The following is a 20,155-nucleotide window of genomic DNA, read 5'->3' on the forward strand; positions in this document are numbered from 1 at the left end:
CGAATTAATAGCAAATTCTAAACCAAGTGCCAGTGAAAAATGCTTCGAAATGTATGTTTTTTGACAGATCTCAAAGCAACATTTCTAGATCTTATTAACGGTGAAACATTGCTGAAGAGCGAAAATCAATATTTTTAGTAGTTCAAGTGATAATCAGTACATTTTATGTGAAAATCCACCCTAAGTCGGATTTAAACAAATAAAAACATTAGCAAATAATTCAAAACCCAGATAGGGGTTTTCATCTACCATCATAAGATTTCAGATTTTGGCAGTCCCAAATGGTTCGTGATTTTAGTACTGCACAGTGTTAAAAGTTTATGTGGCCTTAAGAGTTTGTAACGCCACGCAATATCTCGACTAGCTAAATAAAAATGGCTATAGGTGTCCGCCCAACTGTCCATTATATTTTGTAAACAATATACAGACCACAGTTATGGACCAATCGTCACGAAATAAGCATGTAAATGCGGTTCTCGCTAAATAAGACAACTTAATTTTGTTTTTACCTGTTTGATCTAGAGGTTACAACAGCCATGTTATTGTTTGGATCTGGCCAATCAATAAACACAACTGTTCAAGACTATTCAAGACTTTTGTTGCGTATACTTCACTCAAGAAGGATATGTTGATAACTTTAAAAATATATAAAAAATCAAAAAAGGTTCAAATGTATCCGGTTATTGCTCGTGGGGTTAAACGAAATGAGTATCCGATACTGAACATAGATTTAGTACAGATATGGGCCATACTCCCCCATTGTGATTGAAATACTGCTCATAATAATACTTAATTCAGGTAAAGGTTCTAGGCCTGGTAAAAACACAATAAAATAACATAAAAATCTGAGGTTTAAAATATGTCGACGAATAAACAATGCATTTAAATGATTTGACTTGAATAATTTAATCTTTGCTTCACGAACCCACATGCAGTGCACGAATAAGAAAATAAGACATATTGATCTAATATTTATTTACTAATATTTTTATTTTCCATTTTCTGCTTCATTTATTTTTTTTCACTTCAATCATACATAACATTCATTTAATTTATTTGAAATGTTTAGGGTTTTTATTTTGTTATTTTTTCGTTTATATGAATATTTTTTTCTTTTTTATTTTATTTTTTTTGAGAGCCCACATAGAGGACTCTGGTACTTACAATAACTATTATATTTTAATGTAGTATTTTAGTAGGCATGTATGTAAGTATGTGTGTTTATATTTAGACTTAATATATTGTTATGTACACTTAGTATTATGGAACTAATAAAATTGTATTGTATGCATTCGTATATAGTTGATATATGTGGGAATAATTAATTATTATAAATATTATTGCACTTAATTGTAGGGTATGTTGCACTAAAAGTTATTGTAGATTTTCATTTACATAGAAACAAAAACAAATAGAAAATAATATATAATTGTTCAATATTATTTATGTAATTGAATTATTATTATTTTACTCTTAATTTTGATTTAAAATACTTGATGTTAACATCAAGTATGAGTATGTATATATGTATGTCTTTCATTGTTTTTCTTGGACATAAACTATCATCTCACATAACTAACGAATACTAATCATCACAAGTGTTATCTATTCGAATACTCTGCGTAATACCTTAGTTTAAAATATGAAATTAAAACTAAATAAAATTTACAAAAAACGGCTTCGGGCAATGGCTCCACCCACATCGCTTAATACTATTTGACAATCTTATTAGTAAACACTTTAAAAGTTTATTTCTCATTATTTTTGCTATATATTTGCTATTTTTAAACAAAAAAAGGGTTATTTACACATTGATGTATGTCCTAAAAGAAACATTGCACACTGGATTCGATATCTATACATGGAACCATAACATATCTCCGAAATTGGTATCAGTAATCTTAAATTTAGTTGTTTTTTTATTATTTACACAAAAGATGCTGGGATGCAACTTTTCTCATTGTTGGCGTCAACATTTATATGGGTGTGGGCATAACTGTATAGTCCTGATGTAAACTGGATTTTACAGAATCGTATACTGGTCTGCCGGTATCTTCGGGCAAAGCATAGACATCGGGTGGCACGCACAGCGATTGCAATTTAGAGATATATGAATCGAATGGTTCTGGATGAGGATAACCGGCAGGATGATGTACGGTGTAGGGATGATGAGCTGCTGATGATGTATGCGTTGGAGGAGGTGGTGGCGGCGGATGCATTCCACCAGGATGTGATGAGGTTAACGGATGCATAGAACTGCCATACATGGATACAGCACTACTTGCCGATATGGAAGTACTGGGCAAGGGACCGGGTGGTATTAGTGTTGGATGTGTTGCATAGGCTGAATGTTGATTCGAAACACCGGGTACGCTCGAGGTGGTTGTCAATGAACTACCTGATGGTGTACCGGTGCCATGACCAGCTGGTGGTATTCGTACATGTTCTAGAAGTGTAATTACATTATTGCGCAAACTTTCGTAATAATTATTCACATTGGATGAAGAAGAGGATGATGAAGCACCAGTTGTTGATGAATCGTAGCTGGAATTTACCGAAGAGGAACTAGCATTTCCTCCTGCATCTATGCCAGATGTTGTGGCGCTTCCTGGTCCTGTTCCACCTGCACCTACTCCTAAGTGACTGTTGATACTGGCGAAGGAGTTCGCGAGGCTGTTGGTGTTGCTGTTAGCGTTGCTGCCGCTGTTGGTGGAGTCCGCAATGGAACTGGTCGTTCCGCTGGAGGAGACTGCAGCAAGAGCTGCTGTTCCTCCAGCAGTGCTAGTCACCGAAGCGAGAGAACGCTGTTGATGAGCACTCAGCGGAGAAGTCTCCTGAAATGAGAAAAACGGTGGGCAATATGGTAATTAATAAAAGTGTTATTGAAATTTACAAAAATAAGTTAAAAAAATTGAAGTTAAAAATGTTGTCTTTCATAGACATTGTGAAATGTGCATGCTTTTTGAATTTTAAAACGTTTTTATCTCAAAAATATAAAGTAGGCATAGGAAAGTTAAATATATATAGAGAGCAAATAAAAGGAAATGCAGTCAAAATCATTTACAATGACCAACAATAGACCGACGAAATAAATAGCTAAAAGCGATAGTCTGCAGTAAAAAATGTGCCTCATCAGTTTTAGACTCCCAGTTTATTTGGAAGAAATGAGTTTTAGAAAATTTGGATTTCATTTAGAAATTTCCTCACAAATACAATGGAAGTAATCGATTTGTTCCAAACATTGGGTCTTTCGATTCATTGAAGATAATTGTGTAAGGCATGCGCGTATACAATATGGGGCAATATTATTAAGTTGCTAACTCATATAAAAAATAATGTGAAATGGTGGAGGTGATTCAATTTGTTCGCCACATAGTCTCCCCTAATATTAGTCTTGCATAATTAAGTTGTCTAAAATGTCCCAGTAGTAACAGGATACAATGTTCATTATAGTTTCCTCCCAGCAACTAATATTGCCAATCGAATATATTTCTTTTTGTCATAATAGATCACCAAGAAACCAATCGAATTAAATTTAATTCAATTTTATTGGTTTCGTCGAGGATGGCGACAACAACACAAACAAAATGAACCCATAAATAAATAAATAATGAATTCACATATCGACATTATGTGTTGTGGGTGTAAGTGGATATATACAACATTTATGTACAATCAATGATATACAAACAAAAAAACATTCATATTTATATATTAACATATATGTATAAAGAAATACATTTATATATTCACATATTGTTACCAATAAACAACAGACAACAAAGTGTTCTCATGTAAGCATGCACACACGCATATCGTATATATTTGAGTAAGTATATACCCACATCGAACAAGATGAGAAGAAAAAGAGAAATTCCACATATATGTATATGGGAGATGTGAAGTGGCGGGGGACTATGTAAAAGAAAATATGAACGGAAAAGAAAAGTAAGTAACATAGAAAAAGGGAACAAATTGTGACGCCCTTTTCCATTGTTTGTTGAGCCAAATGGAGAAAAAAGAACGTTGGAGCTATAGTTTTTTCATCCATACACACACACACATGTTGAAAATTACACATACACACACACACACTCCAGCAACATTTCCCATGAGTTAGTGGGGGGTTTTGCCTATATTCTACAGGGATGTTGCTACCCATAGCGTTCATTCATTGGTATTTGTTGGCGTGCTAGGAGCCTCCCGCAAACACAAACACACACAGAGTACATACGCATACACTGACAGTGAGAGTAAATTCTGAATATTTCTATATGAAGCCTGCCCTCTTGGGAGGCCAAAGGTTAAACGGTGATGATAAAATAGTCTCAAGTGATGGCAAGAGAAAACGTGAGCGTACATGGTGTGATTTTGGGGAGACAACAATTTCTATTTGTTGTTGTTCTCCTGCTATGTATATGTATGAGTGTTGGCTAAAGGTGTGGTATTGGTGGCTGTTTGTTTCTCCATTTTTTGGGAGGTGGAGTATTGACGTTTTGTTGTTGTCGTTCGTTCGTTCGTTGGCGATTGGAATGGGGAGCCAGGGGAAGCTCCAATTTTCCATTGCATCTTTACGCGCATGGACATTTAGATGTGTATTCATTACCTTTAGGGATTTCTACAATATTTAGGGGTTGTTGCCTTGTTTGCGACTAAGTTGTTGTTGTAGTTGCTGCTGTCGACTGGAAAGCCACAGCTGCATAAGAAAATTGCATTTGCAAAGAATTCTCATTGGTAGACCTCAATTCAATGATATTTTGGTATGTGGTGTAAAACGCCATTTTGAAAATGTCAAGTGCTATCTAGGTGAGGGGGAGACACAACTAGGGAGAGCCACGAAGCCCACATATAACGAACACATACTACCGATAAATATTTGTTAATGATTTTACAATTAATTAAAACATTAAACATTATGCTCTGCTTTGTACTTTTGTTCCCGATTTATAAACTAATTGTCATATTTTTAGATTCCTAACATATTCACCAAAAATGCTAGCAGACTAACTTCCTCAGACAAATGAAAAAAAAACTTTCCCTTAAAATACCAAAAAAAAAATATTATTAATTGATAAACTTTTTCTGGGGTGCTGTTTGGCTAGCACGTTTCTTTTTTTCGCCTCGCCTATGCCACAAAAACCCACAAAGTCAAGTTAGTAATAATTTAAATAACAACAGCGTCTCAGAGCCAAGGCGGCGAATATGACGGAGGGGGCGATTTGGCAAAAATTAGAACTTTATGTTTGGGTTTTTGAGTTTAGCGAGTTTGGCACAGAAAAAAGTTACGGCGGCGCGTTAAAACAAACTTTGTTTTATTGTTAGAAAACTCCAACTTTGCCGTTCGTCGGTCGGGGCGAGACGGGGGCTAAACAAAAGTTTGGATTCAACAGAAACAGAAATCAAGACTTTTGAGACGTCCTTGAAAACTAATTTAAAAGAAAGTTTAGACAAACAGCCATTCACAAACTCACACGGATACTTTCTAGCGCTGTTGCAAACAACTAAAAAGCCGGAAGTAACAATGGCTAAAGAACGAAAGAAAGTGCAAGAAACCGGAATGAGTGACAAACTCGCAGAAATCAAAACAAAGAAGAATATTTTAATTGGAATAAATTACGACAAACAGCAAACAACAGGCAAAACAAAGAAACAAGACCAAAAGGAATACCAAAACAAAGGCGAAAAGGAATTAAACTAGGAAATACTTATGTTGCCTCAACGAACCTGAGCCTACGTACCCTATCGCTGGTGTTCAATTGTGACTCCATGGCATTTATGTCCGACTTGAGACGCATCATCTGAGACTCGACACGGGCGTTTTCACGCTGCAGTTCTGTGATTTCAGCCTCTAAAGTATTAAGATCCTCATTTGTTTCATTACCAGTTGTATTGGAATGTATACCTGCTGTGGCGGAGGATGATGACGATGAAGATGCGGCGGCACTGACCGACTGCGACAGGCTATCGGGCAGCATACCAGCCGCCACACTGCTAGAAATGCTGGACGAGCTATTGCCATTGCCCAGCGGAATATTCGATGACGATGAGGAGGCTGAAGCGGATGCTGAGACAGCAGCTGCTGCGGCTGCGGCAGACACTGAGACCGATGAGCCACCACCCACTGCATTCATCATCATGTCCATACCTAGAGCGAAACGGGCAAGAAGAAAAACAACACATGACACATTTGTAAAAAAGTAGCATTTCGGATTTGAGGTGAGCGTGTGCTAAACAATTTTCATTGTCTTTGGTCGAGGTGTGTCGGGGTGTGAAACAAAATAGAGAAATCATTTGAACTCGAATTGGCATCGCTTACCTCACATCTCACATTGTCAACCCGTAGGCACTTGACTTGGTTTCAATTTGGGCTGTACGTATGATATGATTGGGTCTTATTTTTGTTTGCTTTTGTTTGGCTTTACATAAGTTTTGTAGTTCGGATTTGTTTGTTATTGTGGTTTAGTTATTTACATGTATTTTGTCTGTTTAGAGAAGATATTCCGCACCGATACAAAAAGTCGCATAATCTAAAATAAAAAAAACAAAACAAATCATCATCAAAAAACGAACGAATGAACGTGGGTTAGAGAAGGGTAGGAATAAAGGAAAAAGAATTCGATGGTTTTTCCACTTCAAATTTAAACGAAAATACAAAGAAAAAACACAAAGGTGTTAGTGTAAGAGACTAAATGACGGAGGTGTGATGTTACCAAAAGCAAAAACATAAACAAAAACAAAAAATACATACGTGTTTTGTTTAGAATAAAAATTTGTTAGCACACGCACACAACTTAAAAAAAAATTTATACTCGTATATACATTTTTACGACAACAACTATGAAATAATGTCTAATCACAAAAGACTCAAAAACAAATTTTAGAGTTAAATTTAGAAGAGTGACATCGCTAATATTACAAGTAATTTTTATTCGTTTTAATATTTATTGATCTCGAAGGATGCTCTTCATCCATTCCTAACGCAAAATTGGATCAAAAATTAAAAAGTCTATATCGGTATTGGTTAAACTTCCAAAAACTAAAGGATTTTAATGAGAAACGCGATTCCGATTAAAAATACATATTCACAGGTAGCAGAAACATATTTTGTATGTTATATTGGCCAACATATTATTCAACTTTTGTTGGTCATTTTGACATTATTTCATACAGTATATTAGTAATACTACAGCACTACATAATAAAAATACAAATTAATAGTTACCTGTATAGCCTTTGGGATACACCATTGTAACCTCATCGAATTTGGGCTTTTTGATAGCTTGTGATGCTGATCCACATCCTGGTGAAAAAGAGCGAAAGTAGCCCTTGGATTCTAGATCTTCTGATAGAGTAGTGGCATACGTACCATCAAACTTCATGGCAGTTGCCGCAGCCACAGCGGCTTTGTGTTGTTCAACAGTGCCTCCAGCTTCAAGGACACGCATTTTATTGCGATTGGCAATGGGACAGCCAGATGCACTATAAAATACAGCCACACACATAACAAGAGTATAAATAACACAAATCAAACTGACTCCTCTTGGTGAATAGCTTACCTTCTGTGGGATAAAAATTTACCAGTAGAATGACCAGATCCATCACAACCTGGTATGGGACACCTAAGAAAACAAGAATTATTTTGAAACACTCTTTATTTTATAAATTTTTCCCAACACATACCTCAATGGTTCCGAGTCCTGACCATCGCGTGGTTTACTCTTTGGCTTATTGGCTCTGGGACAACCAGACAAACTACGATGCGAAGAATAATTACCAGTTACATGGCCAGAGCCATCACAGCCGGGCGTTGGGCATTTCAGTTCTTGTGAATGGGGTTGCAAATGATTGCGATCCGTCCGTGGACAACCCGTCAAACTGTTGCAAAGAAAATTCAACATTAATCTCTTATCTCTCACACTGAACAGCACATGAATGCCTGTGCAAAATCGAATTCTTCAAAATTGAAAGTCGCTCTTTAATCCCTTCAATCAATTGGCAATTGAAAAGGAATTTCAAATTGTAAAAATAGTTTTGTTAAGGGATAAGAAAGTTCATCTGCCAGCTAGCCAAGTGGCTGAGTTATCAGGCAAAACAAAGGACTGGTCATTGTTTCATGGCTGAGTGGATTTAAAAACAATCGAAAATCTCAAACAATATAACAATTGGAAATTTCCCAAAAACAACTTTTTAAAGCAATAAACCAGAAATTAATGGTGGATAAGGTGGAGGATTACTTTCATTTTAACATACAAATTAGATTTTTAGTTTGCAGAAGGACTCTCTCTCTCACTTCCTCCCTCTATCTATCTGGGTTTAGATTAACCTTTATTCTCGAAGGACTGTAAATTTTATGACCGTCCTGTTACGGGTTGTAGCCACACATCTTAATAAATATTAAAATCTAAACGACAATGTGTCAAGGATAACCCTTGCAAAAAGGACAATGAGAGGACCTTAGTGTTGCATTGTTAACACAACACAACTACACACAACATCATCATTTTTCATTATCATAATAATGATTTTTTGTTTTCACTCCGGCCATAAAACAAAATTAGACGGAAGGATATGAAGAAGAAGAAAGAGTCCTTATACACACACATACACACAAACAATAATAAACTTAATAATAGTTTTTGCATTAAATATTGGTTGAAAACTTGCCATTCAACTAACCTATCCTTTGACTTATCATGTTGTGGTATATGCTGGGGCGGTGGCATGGAATAGCAGGATGCTGGACTTGTCGAATAACCACCCGATACTGGAGTCGGATATCCGCCTGGACCAACAGCAGTGGCATAAGGATTGCTACATTGATATGCGGCGGCTGCACCATAACCATGATAGCCAGCTGGGGGATAATCGGACTGTACAACCATACCATAGCCAGGATGGGGAGAATAACCTGCAAGCAAAAGTCACCGAGAAGGCCGGAAAAAAGACAAGACAAAACACCATGAATACCCTTTCCTGATGTGCGCTGCCACCACCATCATCATCGTCGTTGTCGTCATCATCTTCAACGACAACTACTTACCACTGGGATCCCGATAACTGTCAATGTAATGAGAGCCACCACTGTCCGGGGTTGATTCACGACTATAGGGCCGGGGACCACCAATATGACCAACGAGACCAAAGCCTAAAGGACGAGTAGGACCACTAAAATCAACAGGTTCCATGTGAGGAGATCGAGGCGTACCATTTGCTGCCGATGTCGGCAATCCGGGACCAAATCCTTGGGGATGGGCACCTACCACAACTCCATCGGGATGGGCTCCATACTGGGGACTGGTGATGATACTGTGCGGCAATCGACTGACTGTCAGATCCAAAGTTTGACCCTGTGGACTTGGCACTTGGGGACTGGCTACATTCGGACTGGCTCCAGGCTGGGGACTACCTGCACCTATTCTCTGGCTATACTGGTTGTGAGAAGCTGGCGAATTGAAACCCTGAGGACTGGACGATGTCACCGACGTGGATCCTGATAGATCTACCACTGGCGCTGCGGAAGGTGATGGTGAACCACTTTGCTTGGGTTGCTGCTGTTGTTGCTGACTCTGTTGAGGATGTTGCGACTGCTGAGCGGATGTCTGCGACGGTTGCTGCTGGGTTTGTTGGTTTTGATATGCCGCCGCTGCAGCAGCTGCCTGAGCAGCAGCCATCTTCACGGACAAATTTATGGCCGAAAACCCGGGTGGCAAGGGGCCCATGCTGGGATCATAATGGTACATGGGCCGAGGATAAATAGGACCACCGTTTGTCATCTCATCGTGCTCCACCTTGGCCATTAGCAGCTGTTGGTCTTGCAAGTACTTCTGTTGCTGAGAGTGGATGTCATCAGCCGACTGTGAGAGATATGGATACATGTTGGCAGGCCTTTGACCACCGCAGTTGGGGTCATAACGTTCGAATGCGGTGCTCAAGCCGCTGACACCTCCGGAGGGTGTTGACGAATCCACATAGGACGAAGACACACTGGACGATATCGATGTTGGAGGATTGGGATCATAGCTACGTGAACTGGGAGAGATGTTGCCACTATTGCCGTTGGACAACATATCACTGGCGCCATATGCCGACGGTGGTTTGCTCAGGCTTTCGCTACCATTCGAAACGTGATGGCCATAACGCATATGCTCATACTGCTGTTGTTGGTGTTGTTGCTGCTGCTGTTGTTGTTGTTGTTGAGGGTCGGCCTGCTGTTGTGCATTGGCTTGCTGTGAATGGTGGTCATTGTGATAGGACTCACTCACGCCATCTCCACTTGCCGTTGTATTGCCCGCAGACATCATCAGACCGGAAGAACCCTCAATGAATGGACCACGTTGCTGGTGCATTGTTTGGCTGTTGTGAGGACTTTGTTGATCGCCAATGGCATGTGACTGCATGCCCACGAAACGATTCATATCGTTGTGTGACTGCTGTTGTTGTTGTTGCTGCTGCTGAAGTGTTCCGCTTGTTGTGTTATTGCCAGCACCACTTTGGCCATTACTGCTGCCATTGGCAGCTGACACCGAGGAACTTGTGCTGTTGGAGTTTGCACGCCCCGAGGCATTTGTGTTGTCGTTCGATAGATACGAATGCATTGGACTTTTATTGTATTCGGATTTAATATTTGGCACTGGACTGAACTCGGACTTAATGATGGGCATATTGTTGCCGCTACTAAAGTTGTTGTTATTGCTGCAGCTGCTGGTATCCTGGGATGGACTGCTGTTTCCGTTACAACTTGTACTGTTACTCAAATATTGGATCGAAGAATCTAAAATGGAAAAGTACAAATTTGCAAATTAAGAGGGAGAATCTATAATTTTCTGTTTTTTTCTAGTAAGTTGTGGAAGTAGAAAGTGGGGAAATAATGAGCAATACTAAAGGATAATAGCCGACCTTTATTCAAATTAGAATCAATGCACTGAGGTTCAGTTACATCCCCGCTATTGAACAGCAATTTCAATTGTTTTCTGGCTAAACTTTTTGCAGCTTGCGGACAACCGGATAAACTGCGATGAACACTGCGATGAGGTTGGACATGGCCACGACCATTACATCCGGGAGTGGGACATTTTATAATTTGTTCGTGTAAAGCCAATACTAAATTTTGGTTGGAGGAAAAGAAAACGTGGGGTATGTTCATTCAGAATCATCAGATACGAATATAGATATCTATTACACCGAGAAAATAGACGAAGATATAGGAAAATTGGGGAAATGTCTCCGAATAGGACAACCTCAAAGGGAGAGTACTACAAATAGTTTAGAAGAAGGAAGGTATCTACAAGATCGAAGATTACCATGCATTAGACACACACACACATATATATATAAAAATAGAAAGAGATTAGTTTGTAGAAGTTACACACACACATGCTATGGTTTAGTAGAAGTGACAACGAGACAAAGGGATCTCAAGAAGTTTTTTATTTGAGGAGAGTAGTAGTAGAGAAGAAGATTTTGAAGTATTTGAACTTACATTCCGATGTGACCTTATCGCGTTTTGGACAACCTGATAAACTGTAATTGGTGAAATGGATTTGTTTTTATTTTCATTTTCAAAACGCTGAGTCGAAAATAACAATTAGAGTTATCAAAAGAAGCTAAATATGGAAATTTATTTTAGCTATTAAGGAATTACTTATTTATATATAACAATTAAACAGTTAAAAAATTGGTTATTTTATTTATTATTGTTATACTTATAAACTTTATTTGAATATTTCTATATATATTGAAATTATTTTGCGATGCCACTTTCTGTTCTGTAAATATTTTGTATGAAATATTAATTTTAATCGAATATCAAATATTAACTTGTTTTATATTTTTTTAATTATTTATAAATTTTATAATTTATTAATTATTTTTTCTCTTTTGTAAAAATATAGCTTGATTTGATAACTTGTAATTGAAATATTTAAGAACGAAAATGATACCTTCTATGATGGGAATACAATCCTGTTATATGACCCTGACCATTACAATTGGGAGTGGGACATTTGTTACCATCTAAAATTGAGCAAATAAAACACATCAGTTGGGGACCAACACAAATTTGCTAATTCTAAATATAATTTCCTAATGGAAAAATGAAATTAAAATATTAAAAAAATAAACTCTTCCTGCTCTATTTCCGATACATTCAAACCATACCAAATATCTTTTCCTATACCAACACATATTTATACTTTAAAAAAACGATACTCCAGAGGATGGGAGGTAAAATTCTCAAACGAACATACATATATATATTTTTATATTAAATAATTAATTAAAATTTGATGGAAAACAGTTTTTGAATTATTTACATATATTTACATCGTATACTTGTCAAACATACATACATTCATATATAAATAATCACATAACCCCAGGCCCTTGTTTTTCGCTTGTATTTGATCGAAATGTCGTAAAAACCTGTCTAGCGTTTTTTAAACAAGTTTAACAAAAAGTCTTTGCAACAATCTCTCTGAGTGCATGAGTGTGTGTCTGAGTGAGTATGTGTGCGCGTGTGTTTGCTTCTAATGTTGTCGCATCCTTATTATAAAATTCTAATAATGTATGAGTAGTGAAAACAACGAAGGCAATGTCATACTTTTGAAAGGGTTCTTGTAAAAAAATTAGAAAGTATTTTCTTGTCTGCCACTCAAGCTCAAAACTCATGCACACACACACACACAAATATTTCTTGTATGCTATCGTATAGAAAGAAAGGTGTAGTTAGGAATGTGTTCGTATTTTTTATTTTTTTTGTGGAAACTTATCTTCTATATTGAATTTAATTAAAACCAAAATAACCCTTTCCCTCTAAACAGGAAAATTAACCTCTTCAGTAGCGGTTTTTCGTTGCGATTAATAAGACAGTTCATATGAAATTCCAGCTACCATTAGATTTGAAGCAACATCTCTTAAGGTGGAGGTAATTTTTAATATGCAACATATCTCCGCTGAGAAGTAAATTTGAAGTGTTCAAAATTTATTTTGAATCGGAGCAGTTTTGTCCAATACATTTTATGTTAGACAGGTAAGACTATGTAATTATCATAACTTGACTCATTAGTTGAAAATAATATTTCAACTATGTTTTAAACGATTTTTTAGTATACTTTTTAAGTATATTCGATAATTTGCCTTCATACCACATATGATATTATTAAATTAAAGCTTCGATAAAACATTACACAATAGCAACCGAATATTTTTATATAGTCAGTTCTCAGTGGATAAAAAATAGATACTAAGAATTCTAAGATCCGTATTTAAATCCCATTTTGCTGTGTCGTGCTATGGCACCAAAGGTAAGATATTGAACGTTTTGGAAACTTTGTTTCTTGGACATATAGTAAAGCAGCAGAATTTTATAAATCGGATACACCTACTTACGATGTTTTGAGCTTTGAATATTATAAATATCGTTAATAATTATGAATTATGTTCAATTCGATCGGAAAATCAACATAAAACCGTTAGTAGATTTGTGACAGTTCACATTAGCTAGACAATACAAGTCGGATCAAATATAAAATGCCCTCAAAATTTGGATCCACAATTTTATACCTTTTACTTAAAAAATAAATATTCCATATTACAATGCGTTATGCTCCTGGTTTAAAAATCTTCAAAACTCCCCTTTCCCAAACTTTTTTGTCACAAATCTTAACTGTATACGCAAATATTTTATGATATGTCAATCATTTTGAAATCAGCTACTCACAACCGCCAGTTATAAATCCAAACCATCAGCTAATTATCCTATCGAGGAAAAGAAAACTCCACCATATTCTTAACAGTGAAAAAGGTCTAAAAATAACTCCAAAGTTAAGTAGCAGCCATAACAACAAATAATGATGATATTTTTGTTATGAATTATTAGTATTTTGGAATTGCCTCCATTGTTGTTGTTTTTTTGTTTTTTAAGACCTAGAAAACTATTTAAAAAGTCATTGAAATTTTTACCAGAAATGTATAAGCATTAAGAATAGGCTTTATGGTGTATACAATCGTACATACATATAAAACCCTTCATTTGCATCCTTTGTTCTTCACATATGTGTAAGAGTGTCGATGTGTGTGTGTGTGTTTCTAAAATAGCTGCCATAATGACAAAATAAATATGCGTAAGTGGTTCATGGAACGTGTGTTTAGCTACTACACAACCAGAATAATTTTTATTGTTGTTCGGTTTTACCAAGAATTTCTTTAATTTCCCCCTTTACTTATTCCTTTTTTGCTGAGCTAAATACGCGTAGCTGCCTTTTTAGTCAAGTCATTATAAGATAGACATTTTGAACTCCTTACCTCGTTCTCCCTCCCCTTGGCATTGCTTTCTGTTATGTCTCTAAAATTTATATCCTGGTTATGAATGTGACGCACGGAAATTAGTGTGACAAAATTGTTATTATTGAAGTTGGCTAAATCATGTTTTGGTTAGAACTACTACAACAACAATGGTCTCTATTGTTTTTCGCAGTAAAGCCCCAGCACTTGCAGTCGGCACAACATTATGATTTTAGTCATCTTAGCTATGCCTGACTGCTTGAGAACTTCCTTTATTTTTACATTACAACTAGGCTGTCGTTCTCTGAGCAATTGTCAAAGGGGAGCAAACATTAAAAGCTTTGACTTCAATGTCTTCTTCGAGTGTGTGTGTGTGTTTCCAACCAGCTAAATGCCTAGCTGTCTGCCTGTCTGTCCTCGCTTTGTTGTCCTTTGTATTGTCATTAATATTTAGTTTTGATGCCATACAACTTGTCTATGTGCGCGTTCTAAGTGCTGGCAAAATGTGCAAATAATAACAATACTTATAATTATAATGCGTGTGTAAATAGGTTTAACTGCCTTCGAACACACACACACAAACATATGTTTGGGTGGTATTTGCAATAACCTTTTTGTATTTATATGTATATCTGTCATCTCGAAATTTATATGTGTATACGTGCGTGGGCAAGGTAAGTTTTATAGGAAGGGAAATGTACTTATTGTTTCTTTTTGTGTTTTTGGATAAATGTATGTCTAGGTTTTCTTTTATACGTGGCCCCATAAATGCTAATGGGAAACGACTTTGTTGTTTCACTGTAGCATGAGATAAATTGAATACGACGGCAATCCTGATTGTCTTATTACCTTAATTACAGTCAATAGACATGGGAAGGGGTAGTATTATATGTAGCAATAATTCAAATAGTTAATGGTGATATTCTGATATGAGGAACAGTTTTTCGAGCTGGAGTAAAAAATCAAATATCCTTGCCGAAGGAAAAGAAACTGGCAAAACTTTTAATTTCGTTTTTTTCGAAGATTAATGGAGGTTCTGTAAAAGAGCAATAGTTTCTAATCGACGATCAATGTAAGTAAAATAAATAGACCGATATATTAGAGCAGAGTTTCCAATCAATAGATAACTATAGAAATGCATCCCACCATTTAATAATATGGGCTCATCCACCAGAAAAATGGACAATGTTGAATTTAAATTGCATAATATATAAAACATTATCTTTATTTAAACAATATCCATTCCACGACAACTAATCATGTAATTGATCGTACAAGGGTCCCAGAAATACTTCAAAAAAATGCACAAAATAATATAAAATAGTCAAGGTGTTGTTGGTAAAAACTGCTGATTACAATTTGGAGAATCGGTGTCCGAGACCACCTAGAGATTGATCTGAAGTCAAAACAATCACTAAATGTCTTAATAAATTTTAAGAACTGTTCGTCAGTAACCCAGAATGACAAACTACGGAGCGAATTACAAATTTACAAGAAATTGTTATAAAATATAATTCTGTGGATAATTTATTATTAAAATTTCGTGAACAACGCGTGTTTAAAGTCTGTAAATAATGCCGATTTTAATTTTGGCATTTTGGTTTCATAGAATAATATTTTTCAACAAAATCGAATTTGTTGTAGTTTCATACTACGCAATTTTGGATATTTTAGAATTTTAGAAATTAATGTACAACAGATTGATGTTCATAAGGCAAGTTTCGGGACCACAAATCAAAGAAGTAAACAGAATTTTCCCAAAATATCTATCTATCAATATGTGGAGGACTGCAAATTCGGACCTCAGTTGCGAAATCGAAACAATTATTGTATGTTATTTACATATAAAAGTTGAAGACGCAAGGTAGATCCACAACCGTAAAACTCGCTGAAGAACTTCCAGAATTGTTTAGCTATTAACATTTAAGTTAATTTTTCATATATATACTTGGATCATCGATTTACACATTCACTCTCATCTTCACTATTACATTTATGTTTTATTATTTAACGCATTACCCTTATCGCCATTTCCTAACATGTATCTTGGTAAACTCAATGCAACAAGAAGTTAAGCACAAGTTTACGCCAATTCGTTTTTTGAAAATTCAAATAAAAAACAACATAAATTCCAAAAGAAAACAAAATAGAAACAATAAGAAAAAGCTTTAAAATAAATCAAACTTACCACGATTTAAACTGCTCGGTGAATAGGTGGGCTGATTAATCACACTGCTACTCGATGGCATATGCGATTCATTACTGCCAGTTACCATAGATGCCGATACCGGCACATCTCTATGAATATCTTGCATTACCGAAGCAGCACGACTACCTTGACCAGCTGGTTGTAGAATTGTATATTGCTTTGTGGCCTCATCAGCGGATTTTGGTGGCATTTCCGTTTCAACTTTAACTGGTTCGACGGGCGAAATGCGTTCCATGGGACGGTTTGATAAGATCGAAGCTGTACTGTGTGAATGATAACCCATATACGAAGACGATGTGACATCTGTACTTGGATATGACGAGGTATAGGTACTGAGACTAGCATAACCATTACGTTTTATATCCTGCGGCGGCTTAAATGCAGAGGCCTGCGAAAATGCACCCTTCTTACGATCATCGTAGCCATTCGACGAAATATCCTGTTCCTGATTTTGTGTATTCAATCGAGCCTGATCATTCTCCTTTTGTCTGTGGAGGCGAGAGAATTCAAAGTGGTTATAAGTAACATCCTGAGAACTTGGAATGCTGTAATGTTTAGCTTCATACTTTTGTTTTTCCTCGAAGAGATTTTGAAATGCCGGAGGTTGTTCATCATGTTCGTTCAAGCGATAGGGGTTATATCGTACTTCTGGCCAACTACCAGATAGACTTTTCAGAGCTGCTTGAGTTTCTCGAATTAAAGTTTCATCATCTTCATCCTCATTTGTGGATTTTCCCATTGAATCAAGGCTACGTTTCTTTTGAGGCAATGGAAAACGTTCATCCACTTTATTGTTGTTGGTGTTGTTATTGTTGGCGTCATCGTCACGTGATGAGCGTTTTTTACGTTTAGCAGCTGTTTCGTATTCTGTGTCAACTTTGTTGGCGTTGTTATTTTCGAAAATTGTTGCCGTTTCCTTGGTTAAGGGACGTTTTAATAGAGCCATGTTAAAGCAGTGGTGGAGTGGCGACGGTTGATGGTGGGAAGTTCCTAATATTCCTGGTGGGTTATATTTTGTTAAATTGTCTAAAGATTATATTAAAATATAAGGGGCGTAAGGAAAGGTTAGCAAAAATTCATGGCAAAAACAAAAAATATGGAAATTGGTGGGAATCAAGGAATATGATTGGCAAAAATATGTTTTTTCATACCATCAAAATAAAAATGAATAACTAAATTGCTAGTAAATATTTAAAATTTGATATCTCATATACACAATAATTCTTGTTGCATTGAATTTTCTTCTTAGTTTCATTTTCTGCATTTGTATACAATAATTAATAAAGAATTACAAACTTAATTTTAATTACCTATGCGGGATGTGTTGTGAGTCTCATGAAAGTCAACAGCTTCAGTAATTCGACATAGTTTTGAATATTAAACTTTCACGAAGAGTTGCACAAGATTTGTTTGTTTTCACTTTTTCGAAAACTAAACTTTTCGTTATTTACGCTGACGGATGTCTCACTTAGTTTTATGGTCACAATAGTTTGTCTGTCGCACTTGTTTGTCAATTTAATATTGTTGATTTTTTTTCTTTGTTCACTCTTCACTTTTTTGGTGGAATTTTTATTGGAGTTTTGAACTTTTTTCTTTGGTTTTGTTGGTTATGGGCATAAGTTTTCTGTTTCTTTTCTTTTTTGGTTAAATGAATGCACTTATGGGCAAAACTTTTAGCGACTTTCCGTTAGTTTTGCTAGACGATGCGTTTGCCAAGTTGGTCGTGGGTCGGCTGATACTGAATGTCTTGCACTGGACCAACATTTGCAGACATAATAAACTTGTACTGCATCCATACACGGCGTTGGCCTTAAGATTTCCAATACCACTGGCTGGCACTTCGGCTGTTTTGAATTTTCACATAGAAATCGGTGGCAACAAAAACAATAACTGAACTTTTTTATTTAGTTTTGAAATTGTTTTCTTTTTTATTTTATTATTTTTATGAATTGTTTGGCTGGTTGACTGGTGGCGGTAGCTTTGGCCAGTAATCAAAGTTCAGTAGTTCTAGAATTGCTGGGAAAGCACCGTGCCTTTGATTGTGTGTGCGTGCGTTTTATTTTCTTTTATATTTCGAGGAAAACTGTAAAGCGCGCGGTGTCTCTACCTGTTCTAAGTTCACAACTTACTGGCATCAAACTGGCCGAGCAGAGTTTTCCAAAGTTGTCGAACTTTGTTGTCGAATGCAGCAGGCTGGCTAGCAGGCAGACAGCAGCATTCGTTGGCAGTGGTTGTGGATGAATGGTTGTTCGTGAATGTGCGCTCACATATGACAATCTTCTACACTCAATTCAATTGTATTTGTTTGGGGCTGAATATCCTTAAATGCCTGACTTTGCGTCTCCGTCTCTCTGGCGTTGTATTGACGTTGGCAACTTGTGACGTTCAACTAAACACACGTTAAGGAACACAGTGTCTTCTATGCTGGCCATAGACACAAAGACGACAAAATCCCAAACGCTGACAGCAGAGAGCCTGGCAGAGTCCTGCAGATGGTGGTGGGTGGTGGGGAGGTATTTTATTTTCGGAGTATACCCCATGCGTATTCCGTTTGTAGTAGCGATATCCTTCAGCACCCACACATACCATCAGGCATTTAATTTGCTGTATAACACATTCATGCTCAGTCGTGTTGTGCGCATGATCCATTCGCAGCTGGACTGTTCTATACTCCGAAAATTCCTTAGCAGCACGTGCAACGCTATATGAATAGCACTTTTGCTCTAGCCGAATTCGTTTCCCCTTAAATATTACACTGACGCTTTTGTCTTACAGCTCCTCCCTCTCCGCACTCAATATCCATTGGATATCCTAATGCACATACACCCATACACTCAACCTAAATCAGATGCATGCTTAATTGTGAATTCCTTCATGGTTGTGGCGATTTTGCCTTTTTTTTGGAAAACTGTTTTAAATAATAATCTCAGGCAAAAGAAAAAACAAAACAAGTCAAATAAGCGAATTTTTAAACACTTTAGCTTTTCAATAGTGAATTTCAAATCATCTATTTGTTTCTTAACGCTTAACTCAAAAACAACAAACCATCATCAGCGCCAACGTCTTATTCGTGTTAATAGCTGGCCGAAAAGAAATTCGAAGAACTAAAATTAATATCACACCGACGGATCAAGTCACCAGCAAGCAGTTTGGATTCATTGTCGCGTTTATAGTTGGGCTTCTTAACTTGACGAACACAGTCCGAAATAGTGCTAAGGAGTTGAAATAATATCATAGAATTGGCCTTGGATTAATTACCGCGTCAATCAGTAGCCTATTTAGGAATATTTCATCAAGTACATATACAAAATAAAATGATCTCGGCAGATATGTGATTTAGTGTAGTAAATAAAAAATCAATAATTGGAAAAAAATGTTTCAAAATTATTGTCATTGATTAATGAGTACGGTATCACAAAAATGGTCTCCGACGTCAATATCACACGAGGAGGATTATCGATCTTATATGTGTGCCACTCAAATAAATATATATATATATGACATATATCGGGCCGACATATTCCATTCTCCAGTACCGGTAGATTCACGTTATTCACATACACTGAACGAACGCCGTAAGCATTATGTGGAAATAACACATAACTTAATCACAACAATTTTTTTACAAATTACCCTTGTTACCTTTTTGTAGTATTCTAAGAACAC

The 20,155-nt window shown here is 36.5% G+C and overlaps 1 protein-coding gene across 1 annotated transcript; it reads right to left on the reverse strand.

Moving 5' to 3' along the window:
* Nucleotides 1-1,976: 1,976 nt before the first annotated feature.
* On the reverse strand, nt 1,977-17,435 carry LOC133323029 (serine-rich adhesin for platelets). Its single transcript, XM_061531987.1, has 11 exons — nt 16,469-17,435; nt 10,897-11,106; nt 9,041-10,771; nt 8,677-8,908; nt 7,681-7,875; nt 7,557-7,619; nt 7,367-7,479; nt 7,223-7,300; nt 5,739-6,145; nt 2,645-2,834; nt 1,977-2,584 (listed from the first exon to the last, which is right to left on the reverse strand). The coding sequence occupies exons 1-11, from the start codon at nt 17,433-17,435 to the stop codon at nt 1,977-1,979; spliced, it is 4,794 nt and encodes a 1,597-aa protein (XP_061387971.1).
* Nucleotides 17,436-20,155: the final 2,720 nt, after the last annotated feature.

The sequence above is a fragment of the Musca vetustissima genome, unplaced genomic scaffold, assembly GCF_032173495.1.
Source record: "Musca vetustissima isolate MV318-11 ecotype Yass unplaced genomic scaffold, APGP_CSIRO_Mvet_v1 utg3678, whole genome shotgun sequence".
NCBI lineage: Eukaryota > Metazoa > Arthropoda > Insecta > Diptera > Muscidae > Musca > Musca vetustissima.